The sequence below is a fragment of the Amblyomma americanum genome, chromosome 7 (genome assembly GCF_052857255.1).
Source record: "Amblyomma americanum isolate KBUSLIRL-KWMA chromosome 7, ASM5285725v1, whole genome shotgun sequence".
Lineage (NCBI taxonomy): Eukaryota > Metazoa > Arthropoda > Arachnida > Ixodida > Ixodidae > Amblyomma > Amblyomma americanum.
The window spans coordinates 133,407,514-133,421,341 of record NC_135503.1 but is presented as its reverse complement, the minus strand read 5'-3'; the positions used below and the strand labels follow the sequence as shown (position 1 = coordinate 133,421,341).

At 50.4% G+C, this 13,828-nt stretch overlaps 1 protein-coding gene across 1 annotated transcript; it reads left to right on the top strand.

Annotated features, from left to right (window-relative positions):
- The first annotated feature begins 565 nt into the window (after positions 1–565).
- Positions 566–6,527, top strand: LOC144098077 (uncharacterized). The gene is made up of 3 exons (XM_077630631.1): positions 566–2,962; positions 3,317–4,220; positions 6,261–6,527. Exons 1-3 carry the CDS (start codon positions 837–839, stop codon positions 6,525–6,527), a joined length of 3,297 nt encoding a protein of 1,098 aa, XP_077486757.1. The 5' UTR covers positions 566–836.
- The last annotated feature ends 7,301 nt before the right edge of the window (positions 6,528–13,828 follow it).

Genomic DNA, 13,828 nt, shown 5'->3' with positions numbered 1-13,828 from the left:
TGCATCGGGAAAGCGGCGCCGAGAGGGTCGTGCGCTAAGTGGCAAAGCCCATTACAACCAGTTGCCGGAGGCGGCGAGAGTGTGTCTGGGTGTCCTGTTCGGTGGCCCGTGCCCGGCGGCGTACGCGGCTGCTGTTGTTTACAGCGAGCCCCACCACCTGTGTACCAGCCGTTCTGAAGACGCCTCCTCTTCCATTGTGCGGAACTCTGTTCGCAAGTGCTGCTTCGACTTGTGCCTTGTTTTCGCTCCTTCCACCTGGGTCGCCTTTCGTGTTTGTCATCGCTGCTGCAGAAAGTGGCGAGGGTGTGTCGGGGACGTCTCGGTGGGTGGTTCCCGAAGAAAGTGCACGTGACCCAAAAGGGTAGTGATTGGACGCTTTTCATTAAACCAAGTTCCCCAACTAGGGACCTGGGGAGACGGGACCCTTTAAAACGAGCCGCAGTGCTCATTGTGGGACCGAAATCACTTCGATCACCATGTAAATAAATCTCTGTTAGTTTTCTCTATTGCTCGACTCGTCTCTGCATCGTCGTCAAACGCGATGCCCGAGTGCCTGCTTCCCGACTTCTGACGATCGGCTCTTCGCTACCCGTTGGGTCCGCTAACGGAGCAGACACAACGCAACAACTGGTTGGCAGCGTCGGGATCGACTCCGCTGGGATCATGGTTGCACAGTTCGGTGAGTGCTGGGATTTTCTTCACTGAGGTTTCACCAGGCTTTGTACTTAGTTAGCTTACAAAGGTTTTGTATATTGTGGCTATCTTTGACATGTTGTTTCAAAGTAAGTTGAAATATTTCCTGGTAAAGTGAAAATCTTGCAGCTCTAGAGGCAGCCATGGATCTGAAAGCATTAAAAAAGCCGCTTTTGCTGGAGTTGGCCAAAAATTTGGGTTTGGATGTCCGGGACCAAACAAGAAAGCCAGCCATCATCGCGGCTATCGAGGCACTTGAGGCAGACGACGATGAGCTCTCAGAATGTCTGGAGCTAATTGCGGAAAGAGAGAAATCAGAGCGGGAAGCAGAACAGAGAAATGATAAACGCTTAGAGAAAACGCTTGAGCTTAAGCGTCTTGAACTGGAGGTGCTAAAGGCTCGAAACGAAAGCGGTGAGAGCATAGCACCTAGCGTAGGAGAGCCCAAGTCGGTCAGAATGAAAGACCTCATGCAACCTTATAGGAAAGGAGAGGACATAGGTCTGTTTTTGGTAAACTTCGAGCGCACGTGCGAGAAGGCAGGGTTTACCAGGGCAACGTGGCCACAGTGCTTGCTGACTCTATTGTCAGGTGAGGCTGCCAATGTGATTGCCCGCTTGTGTAAGGAAGATTCAGACAACTACGACAAAGTGAAGTCTAGTCTGCTGAAAAAGTACAGAATGTCAGCTGAGGCATTCCGTCAAAAATTTCGCAACGCCGAGAAGCAGAGGGATGAGTCATACCCAGACTTCGCGTACAAGCTGATGGCTAACCTGGGAGAATGGCTAAAAGAAGCTAAGGCGTATGACGAAAGCGAGAAAATGATGCAATGCTTCGGCCTCGCGCAGTTCTACCGTCGGTTGCCTGAAGACATAAGGCACTGGGTGCAAGACAGGCAAGACGTTACGACTGTCTCGAAGGCAGCTGACCTGGCAGAAGAGTTCGTCTCACGCCGTGCACTCGTCAGAAAGGGAAGCCCTAAGAAAGAATACCAGAACAGGAAAGCATCTGGAGAGAGGGGGCAACTTTTCAAAGTGAAGGAGCAGGCACGGAGTGTAGAATCTTCAGAAAAGGGCGCGGGGATAAAAGAGGAAGCACCTGAAGCAGAAGAGCGCCAAAAGAAAGCATTTGAAAAGAGACGGGCGCCGGTGTGCTATAACTGCCAAAAGCCGGGACATATGGCGGCGGTGTGCAAAAACCCAAAAGTTGTTTGCTTGTCAGTGGACAGCAACGAGGAAAATTTGAAGCTTCTAGAGCCCTACATCCGAGATCTTGTAGTGAATGGAAAGCCGTGTCGCGTGCTGCGAGATTCGGCAGCTACAATGGACGTAGTCCACCCATCGTATGTAGAGCCAGGGCAATTCACCGGGGAGTGTGCCTGGATTAAACAGGCGGTGGAAGCCAATAGCGTGTGCCTTCCTATTGCTAACATAAGCATTGAAGGCCCCTTTGGAGTACTTCATACGGAGGCTGCCGTGTCAGCCAGCCTGCCGATGCAGTACCCCTATCTGTTTTCAAACAGATCAGATCAACTGCTGCGGCAGAAGGACCTCGTGTTCGGGGAGGGGACTGTCTACGCGCTAACTCGCTCGAAAGCACGAAAAATTGCCGCTAAGGCCATGCCGCTGGAAGCGTCAAGTAGCGTTGGTACGGTGGAAAGTGAGCCTCCTGACGCGTCAGGAAAGGTCCCCGCAACGGCGACTGAAGAAGTAAACATTCTGGGCAGGCCTGAAAGTAGCAAAAATTGTATGGAGCTTAAAGAGGCCTCTGGTGAGCTTCTGATAACACCGGCATCTGATAGCCTGCAAAGATTGCTAGGGGTGGACCGATCGTCCTTGATGGCTGAACAAAGGGCAGACTCCACACTGCAGAATCTTAGGTGCCGGGATGAAGAAGGTGTTGCAAAGAAAAATGTGCTATTTCAAGAAAGGTCCGGGGTACTCTATCGTAGGTATCATGATCGCAGAGGGGTACAGTTCGACCAGTTAGTCGTGCCTAAACGCTACCGTCGTGATCTTTTGCACTTGGTTCATGGTAGTTCGTGGTCGGGTCATTTAGGGCTCAGGAAAACGAAGGACCGCTTGCTGCAGGAATTCTACTGGCCGGGATGCTTTCGGGAGGTAGAGAATTTTGTAAAGACCTGCGACACATGTCAACGGGTGGGCGAGCCAGGAGATAAGGCGAAAGCCCCAATGAAGCTCGTTCCGGTGATCACAGAGCCATTTCGACGGCTCGTGATTGACACGGTTGGCCCCCTTCCCAAAACAGGGTCTGGTTACTGTCACATATTAACTGTAGTCTGTCCCGCTACTAAGTTTCCTGAGGCAGTGCCGCTGAAAGAATTAAGCTCAATAGAGGTCGTAAACGCACTCCTGTCCATTTTCGCGCGGGTCGGGTTTCCCGCGGAAATACAGTCGTATCAGGGGACCGTTTTTACCAGCGCGCTAACTACAACCTTCCTGGAGAGATGCGGGATTAAACTAATAAATAGTTCAGTGTACCACCCGCAGTCCAATCCAGTGGAAAAGATGCATTCGGTTATGAAACGCGTGCTGAGGGCACTGTGCTTCGAACGCAAAGTCGACTGGGATGCCTGCTTGCCGGCCACAATGTTTGCCCTCAGAACCGCTTCTCATGAGGCCACTGGATTCACACCAGCGGAACTGGTCTACGGCCGTTCCCTGCGATCTCCACTCCGCATCCTTCGGGAATCGTGGGAAGGCCGAGGAGATGACCCCACGGTGGTTGAATACGTGCTCGCGCTGCTTGAAAGACTGCACAAAGCGCAGGAGCAGGTGGGACGCGAGATGAGTAAAGCGCAAGTAAAGGCCAAGCACTATTATGACCGGACGGCGAGATCACGCTGTTTTGAAGCCGGAGACGAGGTAATGCTACTGAGGCCTTCGAAGAAAAACAAACTAGAAGTTCAATGGGAGGGCCCAGCGAAAGTCATTCAGAGACTGTCGGACACGAACTATATAATAAACATGCCTGGAAAGCGAAAGGTACAGCAGATATACCACACCAACCTGCTCAAACCGTACCGAGAAAGAGAAAAGATAGTAAACATGTCGCTGAATGTTCCTGAAGAAACGCCGTTAGATTTCCCGGAACTAGGCGCTCCGAAAAACGAGGGCAGCACTGACCTAGCGATCAAGGCCATGGTAGAGGCTACTGAGCTCAGTGTTGATCAAAATAGAGATTTAACAGAACTCGTGCGCGAATTCAAAGACAAGCCAGGCAGAACTACGATGATAGTTCACGACATCGAGCTTACTTCCTCTCAGCCCGTACGTTCGAAAGCTTACCGGGTATCGCCGCGGCAAAGGGAGATTATGGAGGCTGAAATTAAAAGAATGCTTGACCTCGACATCATTGAGGCTTGCGAGAGTGACTACACCTCGCCGCTCATTTTGGTGGAAGTCCCTGGCAAGGAACCACGTCCTTGTATTGATTATAGGAGGCTAAACCTCATAACCAAGGATCAGACCTACCCCATACCCAACATCGAGGAGAGAATTGAGAAAGTTAGCAGCGCTCAGTATATCTCTACGTTCGATCTCGTTCGGGGCTATTGGCAGGTGCCACTTACCGAACAGGCAAGCAGATATGCGGCATTTATCTCGCCCGTAGGGACATTCCGTCCTAAAGTATTAAGCTTCGGCTTAAAGAACGCTCCCTACTGCTTCTCGTCCCTGATGGATAAGGTTTTGAGGGGATTGCACGATTTGGCCCTGCCCTATTTAGATGACGTGGCGGTGTTTTTGGGATCGTGGTCCGAGCATATCACGCACCTGCGAACGGTTCTTGAACGTTTTCGCGACGCGGGTCTGACAGTGAAAGCTCAGAAATGCCAGCTTGGACGTGCAGAGGTGACCTACTTGGGTCACATAGTGGGGCGAGGCCACCGTCGACCATCTGAGGTGAAGGTGACAGCTATCAGTAATTTCCCGCAGCCGCGTACTAAAACGGATGTGCGGTCATTTTTGGGAGTAGCCGGATACTACCAGCGCTATATCCCACGTTATTCAGAGCTTGCCAGTCCTCTCACTGATGCTCTCAGAAAAACCGAGCCGCAGATCCTCCGCTGGGACGAAAAAAAGGAAAAGGCTTTCTTAGCCTTGAAAAGGGCGCTAATGGGGCAACCTGTGCTGCAGGCACCCGACTATTCAAGGCCATTTGTGGTACAGTGCGATGCCAGTGACCGCGGCATGGGCGTGGTATTGTGCCAAAGAGCCGAGGAGGAGGAAGAGCATCCGGTGCTCTACGCTAGCCGCAAGCTTACGTTACGAGAAGAAGCATATAGCGCCTCGGAGAAGGAATGCGCCTGTCTTGTGTGGGCTGTGCAGAAACTTGCATGCTACCTCGCCGGTTCCAGGTTCACCATTGAAACGGATCATTGTCCTCTCACGTGGTTGCAGAGTATGTCCCCTAAAAACGGCCGACTGCTCCGCTGGAGCCTCGCACTGCAGCAATACTCTTTTGACGTTCGGTACAAAAGAGGTAAATTGAACGGCAATGCCGATGGCTTAAGTCGCTGCTTTTAGTGTAACTGATAGCCTCGGAGATTCTGGCTTGTGTGCATTTTTTTTCCTGACTTATGCGTACTATCACTTTCTTTTTATCGGGCATCTTCAACTTTTGTTTGTATGTTTGAAGAATGCTCAGGTTGCTTCAATTGCTGCCGTAATTGTGCAAGGATTAAAACCGTTTTGGTTGAAAAGAAGCCTGGTAAATTTCAGGGAGAGAGTCATGGCACTTGCTTGCTTTGCAGTTGTGGTTTCTGTGTTGTTCAACTGATGCTGCCTTCCTAGGAAGTAAACTGGCCTGCAGAGAACAAGAAGCCGTCATTTTGAGGGAAAAAAAAAAGGAGCTGCAGAGACTTCCTGAAGAAACAGAGTACCAGCATCAGCTGCTTCCTCGGGTTCCCGGCGCGCGTATGTTTTCAATTGTGTGCATCGGGAAAGCGGCGCCGAGAGGGTCGTGCGCTAAGTGGCAAAGCCCATTACAACCAGTTGCCGGAGGCGGCGAGAGTGTGTCTGGGTGTCCTGTTGGGTGGCCCGTGCCCGGCGGCGGACGCGGCTGCTGTTGTTTACAGCGAGCCCCACCACCTGTGTACCAGCCGTTCTGAAGACGCCTCCTCTTCCATTGTGCGGAACTCTGTTCGCAAGTGCTGCTTCGACTTGTGCCTTGTTTTCGCTCCTTCCACCTGGGTGGCCTTTCGTGTTTGTCATCGCTGCTGCAGGAAGCGGCGAGGGTGTGTCGGGGACGTCTCGGTGGGTGGTTCCCGAAGAAAGTGCACGTGACCCAAAAGGGTAGTGATTGGACGCTTTTCATTAAACCAAGTTCCCCAACTAGGGACCTGGGGAGACGGGACCCTTTAAAACGAGCCGCAGTGCTCATTGTGGGACCGAAATCACTTCGATCACCATGTAAATAAATCTCTGTTAGTTTTCTCTATTACTCGACTCGTCTCTGCATCGTCGTCAAACGCGATGCCCGAGTGCCTGCTTCCCGACTTCTGACGATCGGCTCTTCGCTACCCGTTGGGTCCGCTAACGGAGCAGACACAACGCAACAAGGACCAGAGCTGCGCCCGTTCAGCGAGTGGCACCGCCTCAGCCAAGCGCCCTCATGGCCTGACCGGCAACCAAGGGGACAAGGCGGCTGCTTCCAGTGGTGAGGAGCCGCCAGCAAAAACTGCTCAGTCCCGACGGCCTTCCCTCAGACCGACGCCAAACTTTTTGGCGGACAAGCGTGCCGGCAATAAGGCAGCCCCGCGGCAAGGTCAGGGGCCTGCACCGGATGGCTCCGGTGGCAACGACGGCGTCTAGCCATGTGCTAGACGGGAAGGGTAAGCACCATGCTTTTCGCCTCTTCACTCTGTGCGAAAATGGCTTCTGTAACCCTGTTGAAAGTAGCCACACTAAATGTTAGGGGCTGGACAGGAAAGAAAAAGCAAAGCCAAGTGTAGCGACTTTTAATGGAGCACGATATCGACCTACTGGCCGTGGAGGAGACAAAAGTAGACGGGGATGAGGAGACCGGGAGCATGATGCGACGTTTCACGTCTAGATTCTGCGCTGTTGTAAGCCATGCGATTGGTACATCTGCTGGTAGCGTCCTTTTTGTAAAGAAGTTGCCGGGTCTTGTCGTGCACGATCATTTCTCGTGCCCTTCTGGTTGATGGGTCGCTGTCGATTTTGCATTGAATAACGCTGAGTGGCGGGTTGTCTGTGGGTATGCCCCAAATGTTGCGGACGAAAGGGCCGCGTTTTTTCAAAGTGTTGAACAGCGTCTTTGTTTCGTGAAACAGCTTATCATCATGGGCGACTTCAACTGCGTCCTGAACGCCTGCGATAAGAACCGTGCAAGGGTGTTCAGGCGCGAGCGGTGTGAAGTACACACACTTTCAAAGGAGAAGCCATGCTCGACTTGACCGCATTTATGTATCGCTTGACGTGATTCCAAAATGCGACAGTTACCACGTAGTGCCGGTGTCTTTTTCGGACCACTGTTTTGTAGAATGTGGGATAGGAGCGAAAAAACGGGGCAGTGTGTTTAGTTGGGATCTGTGGAAAATAAATAAGCAAATTAAGGACAATGACTTTAACCGCGCAGTAATTGGAGAAATCAGCAAAATAGAGCCAAGTAGTGCACTGAAAATATGGCAACAGTGGGAACTTTGCAAAGAACAGGTTAAAATTAAAGCAGTCGAACGGTCTAGCGCCATTGCGTACGAAGAGAAACTAAACGAACGCAATCTAAGGTGTATGCTTGCAAAACTGCTCGAAAAAGAATGTGAAACGCTTGGTAAATGGGTCGATGATATCAGAAAAATAACACAAAAAATCAACTAATAGAAGAGGACCAATATCGCGGAGCGTTGGTGCGGGCCAGAGCGGAAGATGTTGCTGCAGGGGAGACGCTAACGTCGAGCCTTGGGCATTGAAAAGGCCCATGCGCGGCGAAATCACATTGACAGCATAGAATGGGGTGGCATCTTATAAGACGAAAACGAACATATACAGCGTGCGTGTTTTTAGTACTATCAGGCGCTCTTCGCATTACATGACTCAGACACGAACACGTTTAAGGACAGGTTTCTGGGGGCAATTCCGCGACTTAGTGACGAGCAGAAAGACGGGTTAGAGCTCGCAATAACCGAATCAGAGGTTGAAACGGCAATAGACAATTTAAATTCTGGGAAATCACCAGGACAAGACGGGTTAAGTTCGGCGTTTTACAATGCATTTAAGAGCAGAATCGCGCCTGTGTTGACAACGGTCTTTAATGAAGCTTACAACGTAGATGAATTGCCTCCGTCTTTTGGTAAATCACACACTGTCCTAATCCCAAAAACTGATGAAGCTGACAAGTTACGACACGTAACAGGGTACAGGCCAATTGCACTCACAAACGTGGATTACAAAATTTACATGAAGGTGTTGGCGCAAAGGTTACAGGTTACAGTAAAGGTTACAGCGAATTGTTGGCCCCCATCAAACGTGTGGGATAATGGGCCGGTTTATTCTTACTAACATACACAAGGCAAGATGTGTGCTCGAGTGTTGTGACCTTACGAATAGTCGCGTTGCCATCTTGCAGCTTGACCTCGAAAAGGCGTTCGACTGTGTCGCGCAAAAAAATTTGCTGTGCATTCTGGATTACGTGAATATTGGTTCTGTTATCCGGGAGGGAGCCGCCTTGGCGTATCGGAACTGCACGACGAGATTGATAGTTAACCAGAGTCTGGGGGGCCCCACTTTCGTGCACCGTTCGGTACGTCAAGGCTGCCCCCTCAGCCCTCTTCTGTTTGCCATTTACATTGAGACGCTGTGTTTAAACATCATTGGAAACGAGAGGATCACTGGTTTTCGGCTGCAAGCGGCGGAGGTCAAGCTGCTGGCATATGCGGATCATTTGGCGGTCTTTTCCGTTAATCGAGAAAGTGTAACTGAGGCCATTGAATGCGTCGCAGAATTCTGCAAAACCTCAGGCAGCAGAGTGAACTGGTCTAAGTCAGTGAGGCTCTGGCACGGAGCATGGCAAACGACGCCTGACCACTTTGCAAACGTACCCTGGGTGAAGACTCCAACAAAGTACCTGGGAGTACCGCTAGAAAGCTATGGCGATAGCGAGACTTATTGGAAAGCGCAGACCCAGGATGTGCGTGACAAGGCGGAGAGATGGAAAGGAACAGACTTATCAATTTTCGCTAGAGCCACCGTCTGCAACCTTTTCTTTATCAGCAGGGTGCGGTATGTGATGCAAGCGTTGCATAGTGGAATAATGAATGTACAGAAGCTACATCGAATTTTTGCTGTTTTTGTGTGGGCTGCGCAATGGGAAAGGTGCAGCCGGACGAATTTATTTAGAAGAGTAAAGGATGGTGGAGTGGGGCCTGGGACACTTTTTCTTGCGGCAGATTGTTAATAGATTTATGTTCCTGCGTGATGTCAGTGCCTGACTTTGTTGTTGCAACCGAAGCCATGTCGGGCGGCATTTTTGGATACTTTAAAAAAGTTGTCGCAAGTGTAAGGTTTCTCTCAACTAGGTTTTCCAACGAATATTCATCTACAGTGAACAAGAAGAAGCTATATAAGGATTTATGTGAAGTTGTTCTGCCGGAACCTATGTACAGGGCCTTGTACAGTGGAGGCCCTGGAAGGAATGTGCTAAAGAGGGTAAAGAGAATGCACGTCGAGCCAGGGTTTAACACTTTCTTTTTCAAGTTGCACACTGGAACGTTATCAGTCAAAATGTTTTGACAGGATAAGGGCTCATTTGTTCCGTGGGGTCCTAACTGCCTTATCTGCAAGCAACCAGAAACGATAGACCACGTTTTTCTGCATTGTTTGGAAGGGGTTTACTTTTTGGACGTACTCCAAAGGACGATAAAGAAACAATTTCCACTTCACCCCATGGAATACGGTATCTGTGCATTGATAACGAAGATGGAGGACCTACCATTTGATTTAATAATGCTAATGGGCCTCCACAGTATTTGGCGCTCCCGAATGGCAGGATATTACTGTGATCCCGACGCACGGCCAGCACGAATTTATTTTCGTGAAACTGTGCAACGGTTTGTTGAGAGGGTCACAGTTGATGGCGATGTTCCCGAGTGGTTGTCAAGGGTGGAGCCTTTGATGGCCCTAAAAGAATTTTAATGTGACGAAGCCAGCCCTTGGCAGGCTGACTGTACCAATAGCATGTGTTGACTGTGTCCTGTAATTTTGTTCTAGTCATATATTCTTGTGCAATGCCAAAGTCAGGCAATAAAGAAAAAAAACAGCAGAGTGGCGCAGTGAGATTCCACTTCCGGCCACCGAGCGTGACGGACGTGTAATGACTGGCTCCGTCGGAGCGGCTACAGCGGTCATGTCTGGCCGCGGAAACAGGGATTTCGCATCGAGCAACGATTACCAGTTCGTACTTGCTAGTCTGCCAACAGGGCGTTTTGTTCTGAGTACAGTTTTTCTGCACGGGGACATCAGTGTGCGCCCTTATAGAGTGGAAGATTTTCGAGATGCGCTCACTCCGCTGTCCCTCCTGCCGGAAGTTATCGCCCTAGGCGCTTATCGCATGAGCCATGTGTGGGCAGTAACGTTTAAGGACGCTGAGGCTGTGAACAAGATTGTAAACGTCGGTTAGCTCAAAGTGAAGGGTGCCCGATGCCTGGTGATCGACCCGGCTAACCAGGACGTACGAATAAAGCTGCACTGGCTGCTACACAGCGTACCGGACGAAGACGTGCGGCTTGGCTTCGCGCCGTTTGGGAAGGTGACCGACGTCTCAATAGAGTGATGGCGCGAACAAGGCGTGTCTGACGAGGGTTCAACTACGAGGCTGGTGACCCTTAAGTTAAACTCCGGCGTGAAGCTGGACGACCTGCCCCACCAGGTGAGCGTAGCCGGAGAGCTGGCGCTTGTGGTCGTGTCAGGCAGGCCTCCCCTTTGCCTGCGCTGCCACGGCACAGGGCATATTCGGCGAGATTGTCTGATTCCACTGTGCGGAGCTTGCCGTCGCTTCGTCCATGAGGAGGGCCAGTGCGCTCGGACGTACACCAGCGTCGCAGGGCCCGTGAACAGTGAGGACACGTCTTCACTTCTCATGGATGAGGCAGATGCAGAGGATGCATCGAAAGAAGCGAGTGTTCCAGTAGCGCAGGCGTCTACGTCTACTGTTCCTCAAGCCGAACAGTTAGTGGCACTTCCCGGTAAAGGAGCAACGCTTGGACAGCCGGCGGGACCTACAGCATAAGCGGACGTTGCGCCAAGAGATGAGGCTGCAGCGCGAGAGGAATCTACAGTGAGTGTCACCCATCCTGGTGCTGAGTCCATGGACGTTCCCCCGACAGCAACCAGCCTTATGGCCGGAAAGCGTTCACATGAGGACGGCGCAGGCATTGAGGCGCAGCAGGACCTCAAAGATGGAGACGAGCCTCCTCCTAAAACGCCAGGTATGAGGCGAGCGAGCTTTAAACCGCGGGCGAACATTCCGGTCGACTCACGGCAGGCGGGGAAACCGCCTCCGTAGCTTTGTCCTGTTAAGCCCGCTTTAGGGTTTGTGGTGTCGCGGTGCTTGGTGTGGGGGCAGCCACTACAAGATATTGTCCCTTTTCTTTCCAAATGGCGATTCATTTTCCAGAAGCACTTCGTGTAGCGACTTTAAACATGCGAGGCCTCGGAGCAAGAAGGCGACAGTGTCAGCTTAGTCGCCTTTTCTTAGAAAATGAGCTACACGTAATAGCCATTCAAGAAACAAAAATTGAGAGCCAAGAAGCGACAGATCGTACGGTGTTCGCTTTCCGTCTGCATTTTGATGTTTGCGTGTGCCACTCTGTAGGCGCCTCAGGCGGCTGTGCCCTTTTCACACGAAATAATGTCGGAATAACGCTGCAGTCACCTTTTTCTTGTCCAAGCTGCCGCCTCCTTGTTGTTGACTTTCTGCCTCTTGGCCTAAACTTCCGAGTTATCTGTGCATATGCTCCGAATGTAGAGTCGGAGAGAAAAGAGTTGTTTGAACGTTTCCAGATGTACTTAGATTGTGAAAAAGTGCTAGTGTGGTTAGGTGATTTCAACTGTGTGTGTCATGCGGTAGATCGTGTAAAATGTTAGCCAGTGCGAGACAAAAGTGCGGAAATCTTGAACGCACTAGTTCACGATTACAACATGTTACAACAGTGTTTTCACAAGTGGTGCTCGTCCTCAATACACCCATTTCCAACGCAGTAGCCATGCACGATTAGATAGGTTGTATGTGTCACTTGAACTTGTGCCACTATGTACAACGTACGAGGTTAAGCCAGTGTCTTTCAGTGATCACTGCCTCGTGATTTCAGCCTTTGGTAAAACAAAAACAAAAAACACTTTAACTAGCACCTTTGGACATTGAATGCAAAATTGTTGAAGGATGAGGGCTTCGTTAAATACGTAGAAGAGTAGCTAAAGCAGGTACTCTTAACACAGTCGATAAACGTTGGGGTTGAAAGGGAGGAATTTAAACAGGTAGTTAAAATGAAAGCCGTCGAAAGAAGCAGCGCACTGCGGCATGAAGAGAAACGAAGCGAAACGCAGCTTCGAGAGCAACTTGAATTCCTTACAGGTATAGAATGCGTCCAACCTGGTACGTGCCGTGAAAAATTGAGACATCAGAACTCACTTAGAAAGACTGGATGCAGACAGGTACAGTGCGGCAGTTATTCGTTCTCGGTCCGAGAAGCTGTGGGCCCAAGAAACACCAACAAAGCGAGCGTTATCGGGAGAGAAAAGATACGCGCGTAACAAGGAAATACGGGAAATAAGAAACGGGAACGACATTTCGGCTGACAGCACAGTTATCAAACGCGTCATTGTCGATCATTTCAAAGAACTCCTTGGCCATTCGCGCAATGTTGAAGGTGGTTTCCAAGCGCAATTTCTGCCGTTGATGGCAAAGCTCGATGACGAAGTTAAAACGCGCCTGGAACAACCGATTTCCGTGAAAGAAATAGAGGACGCAATAGACGCTCTGCCAGCTGGAAAGGCTCCTGGCCCTGATGGCCTGGGGGCAGCTTTTTATAGAACTTTCAAAACAATGATAGCTCATGTTCTGCTCAAGGTTATCGCCGAAGCTTATGAGCAAAACCGTGTACCACTCTCCTTCACATCTTCGCACATTGTTCTTATTCCTAAAACTGAGTCACCGGAAAAACGCCGGCTATTGTGGGGTATAATCGCCCGATAAGCCTCACTAACGTCGATTACAAGATATTCATGAAGGTTCTGGCCAATAGACTGCAGAGTGCGATAATCATGCTGGTCGGCCCACATCAGACCTGTGGTATAAAGGGTCGAAGCATCGCCACGAACATACACGCAGCGCGAAGTGTGCTGGAATGTTGTGACGCACTTGCTGAGCGAGTTGCGATGATGCAACTCGATCTCGTAAAAGCGTTTGACCGTGTTTCGCATAATGCGCTGTTCGCAATATTGGACCATTACAACGTAGGAAGCGTAATAACAGGCGGCGTCAAGATGGCGTATGCCAATTCTACAACACGGATCATTGTGAACGGAGACCTGACTGATAGCCTGCAAGTGCGCTCATCTGTGAGACAGAAATGTCCGTTGTCGCCCCGGTTATTCGCTGCTTACCTCGAGCCGCTTTGCATAGCCATTCAAACTAACGAGCGCATAATGGGATTTAGGCTGCAGTCAGCGCATGTGAAAATTCTGGCTTATGCCGATGACATTGCTATTTTCTGCTCCGATAGAGAAAGCATTTGCGAGGTAACAAATGTTGTCCATAAATTTTGTCAGTGCTCGGGGGTCCTGATAAACTGAGAAAAAAGCTATGGGTTTTGGCATGACAGTTGGGAAGCCACACCAGAACATTACAGTAGAATACCCTGGTCCACCACACCGACAACGAACCTTGGTGTGCCTCTTGACTCTTACCGGGTCCTTAATTCGTACTGGGAGGACCAAACTTCAAGGGCGAAGGAAAAGGCTGATGCGTGGCAGGGGAGACAATTGTCTGTTTTCTCGCGCGCCACTGGCTGCAATATATTTCTCATTGCAAAGATATGGTACGTGATGAATGTGCTTAGTGCATCACGAGTTATCATTAAAAAAATTCACCTTGTTTT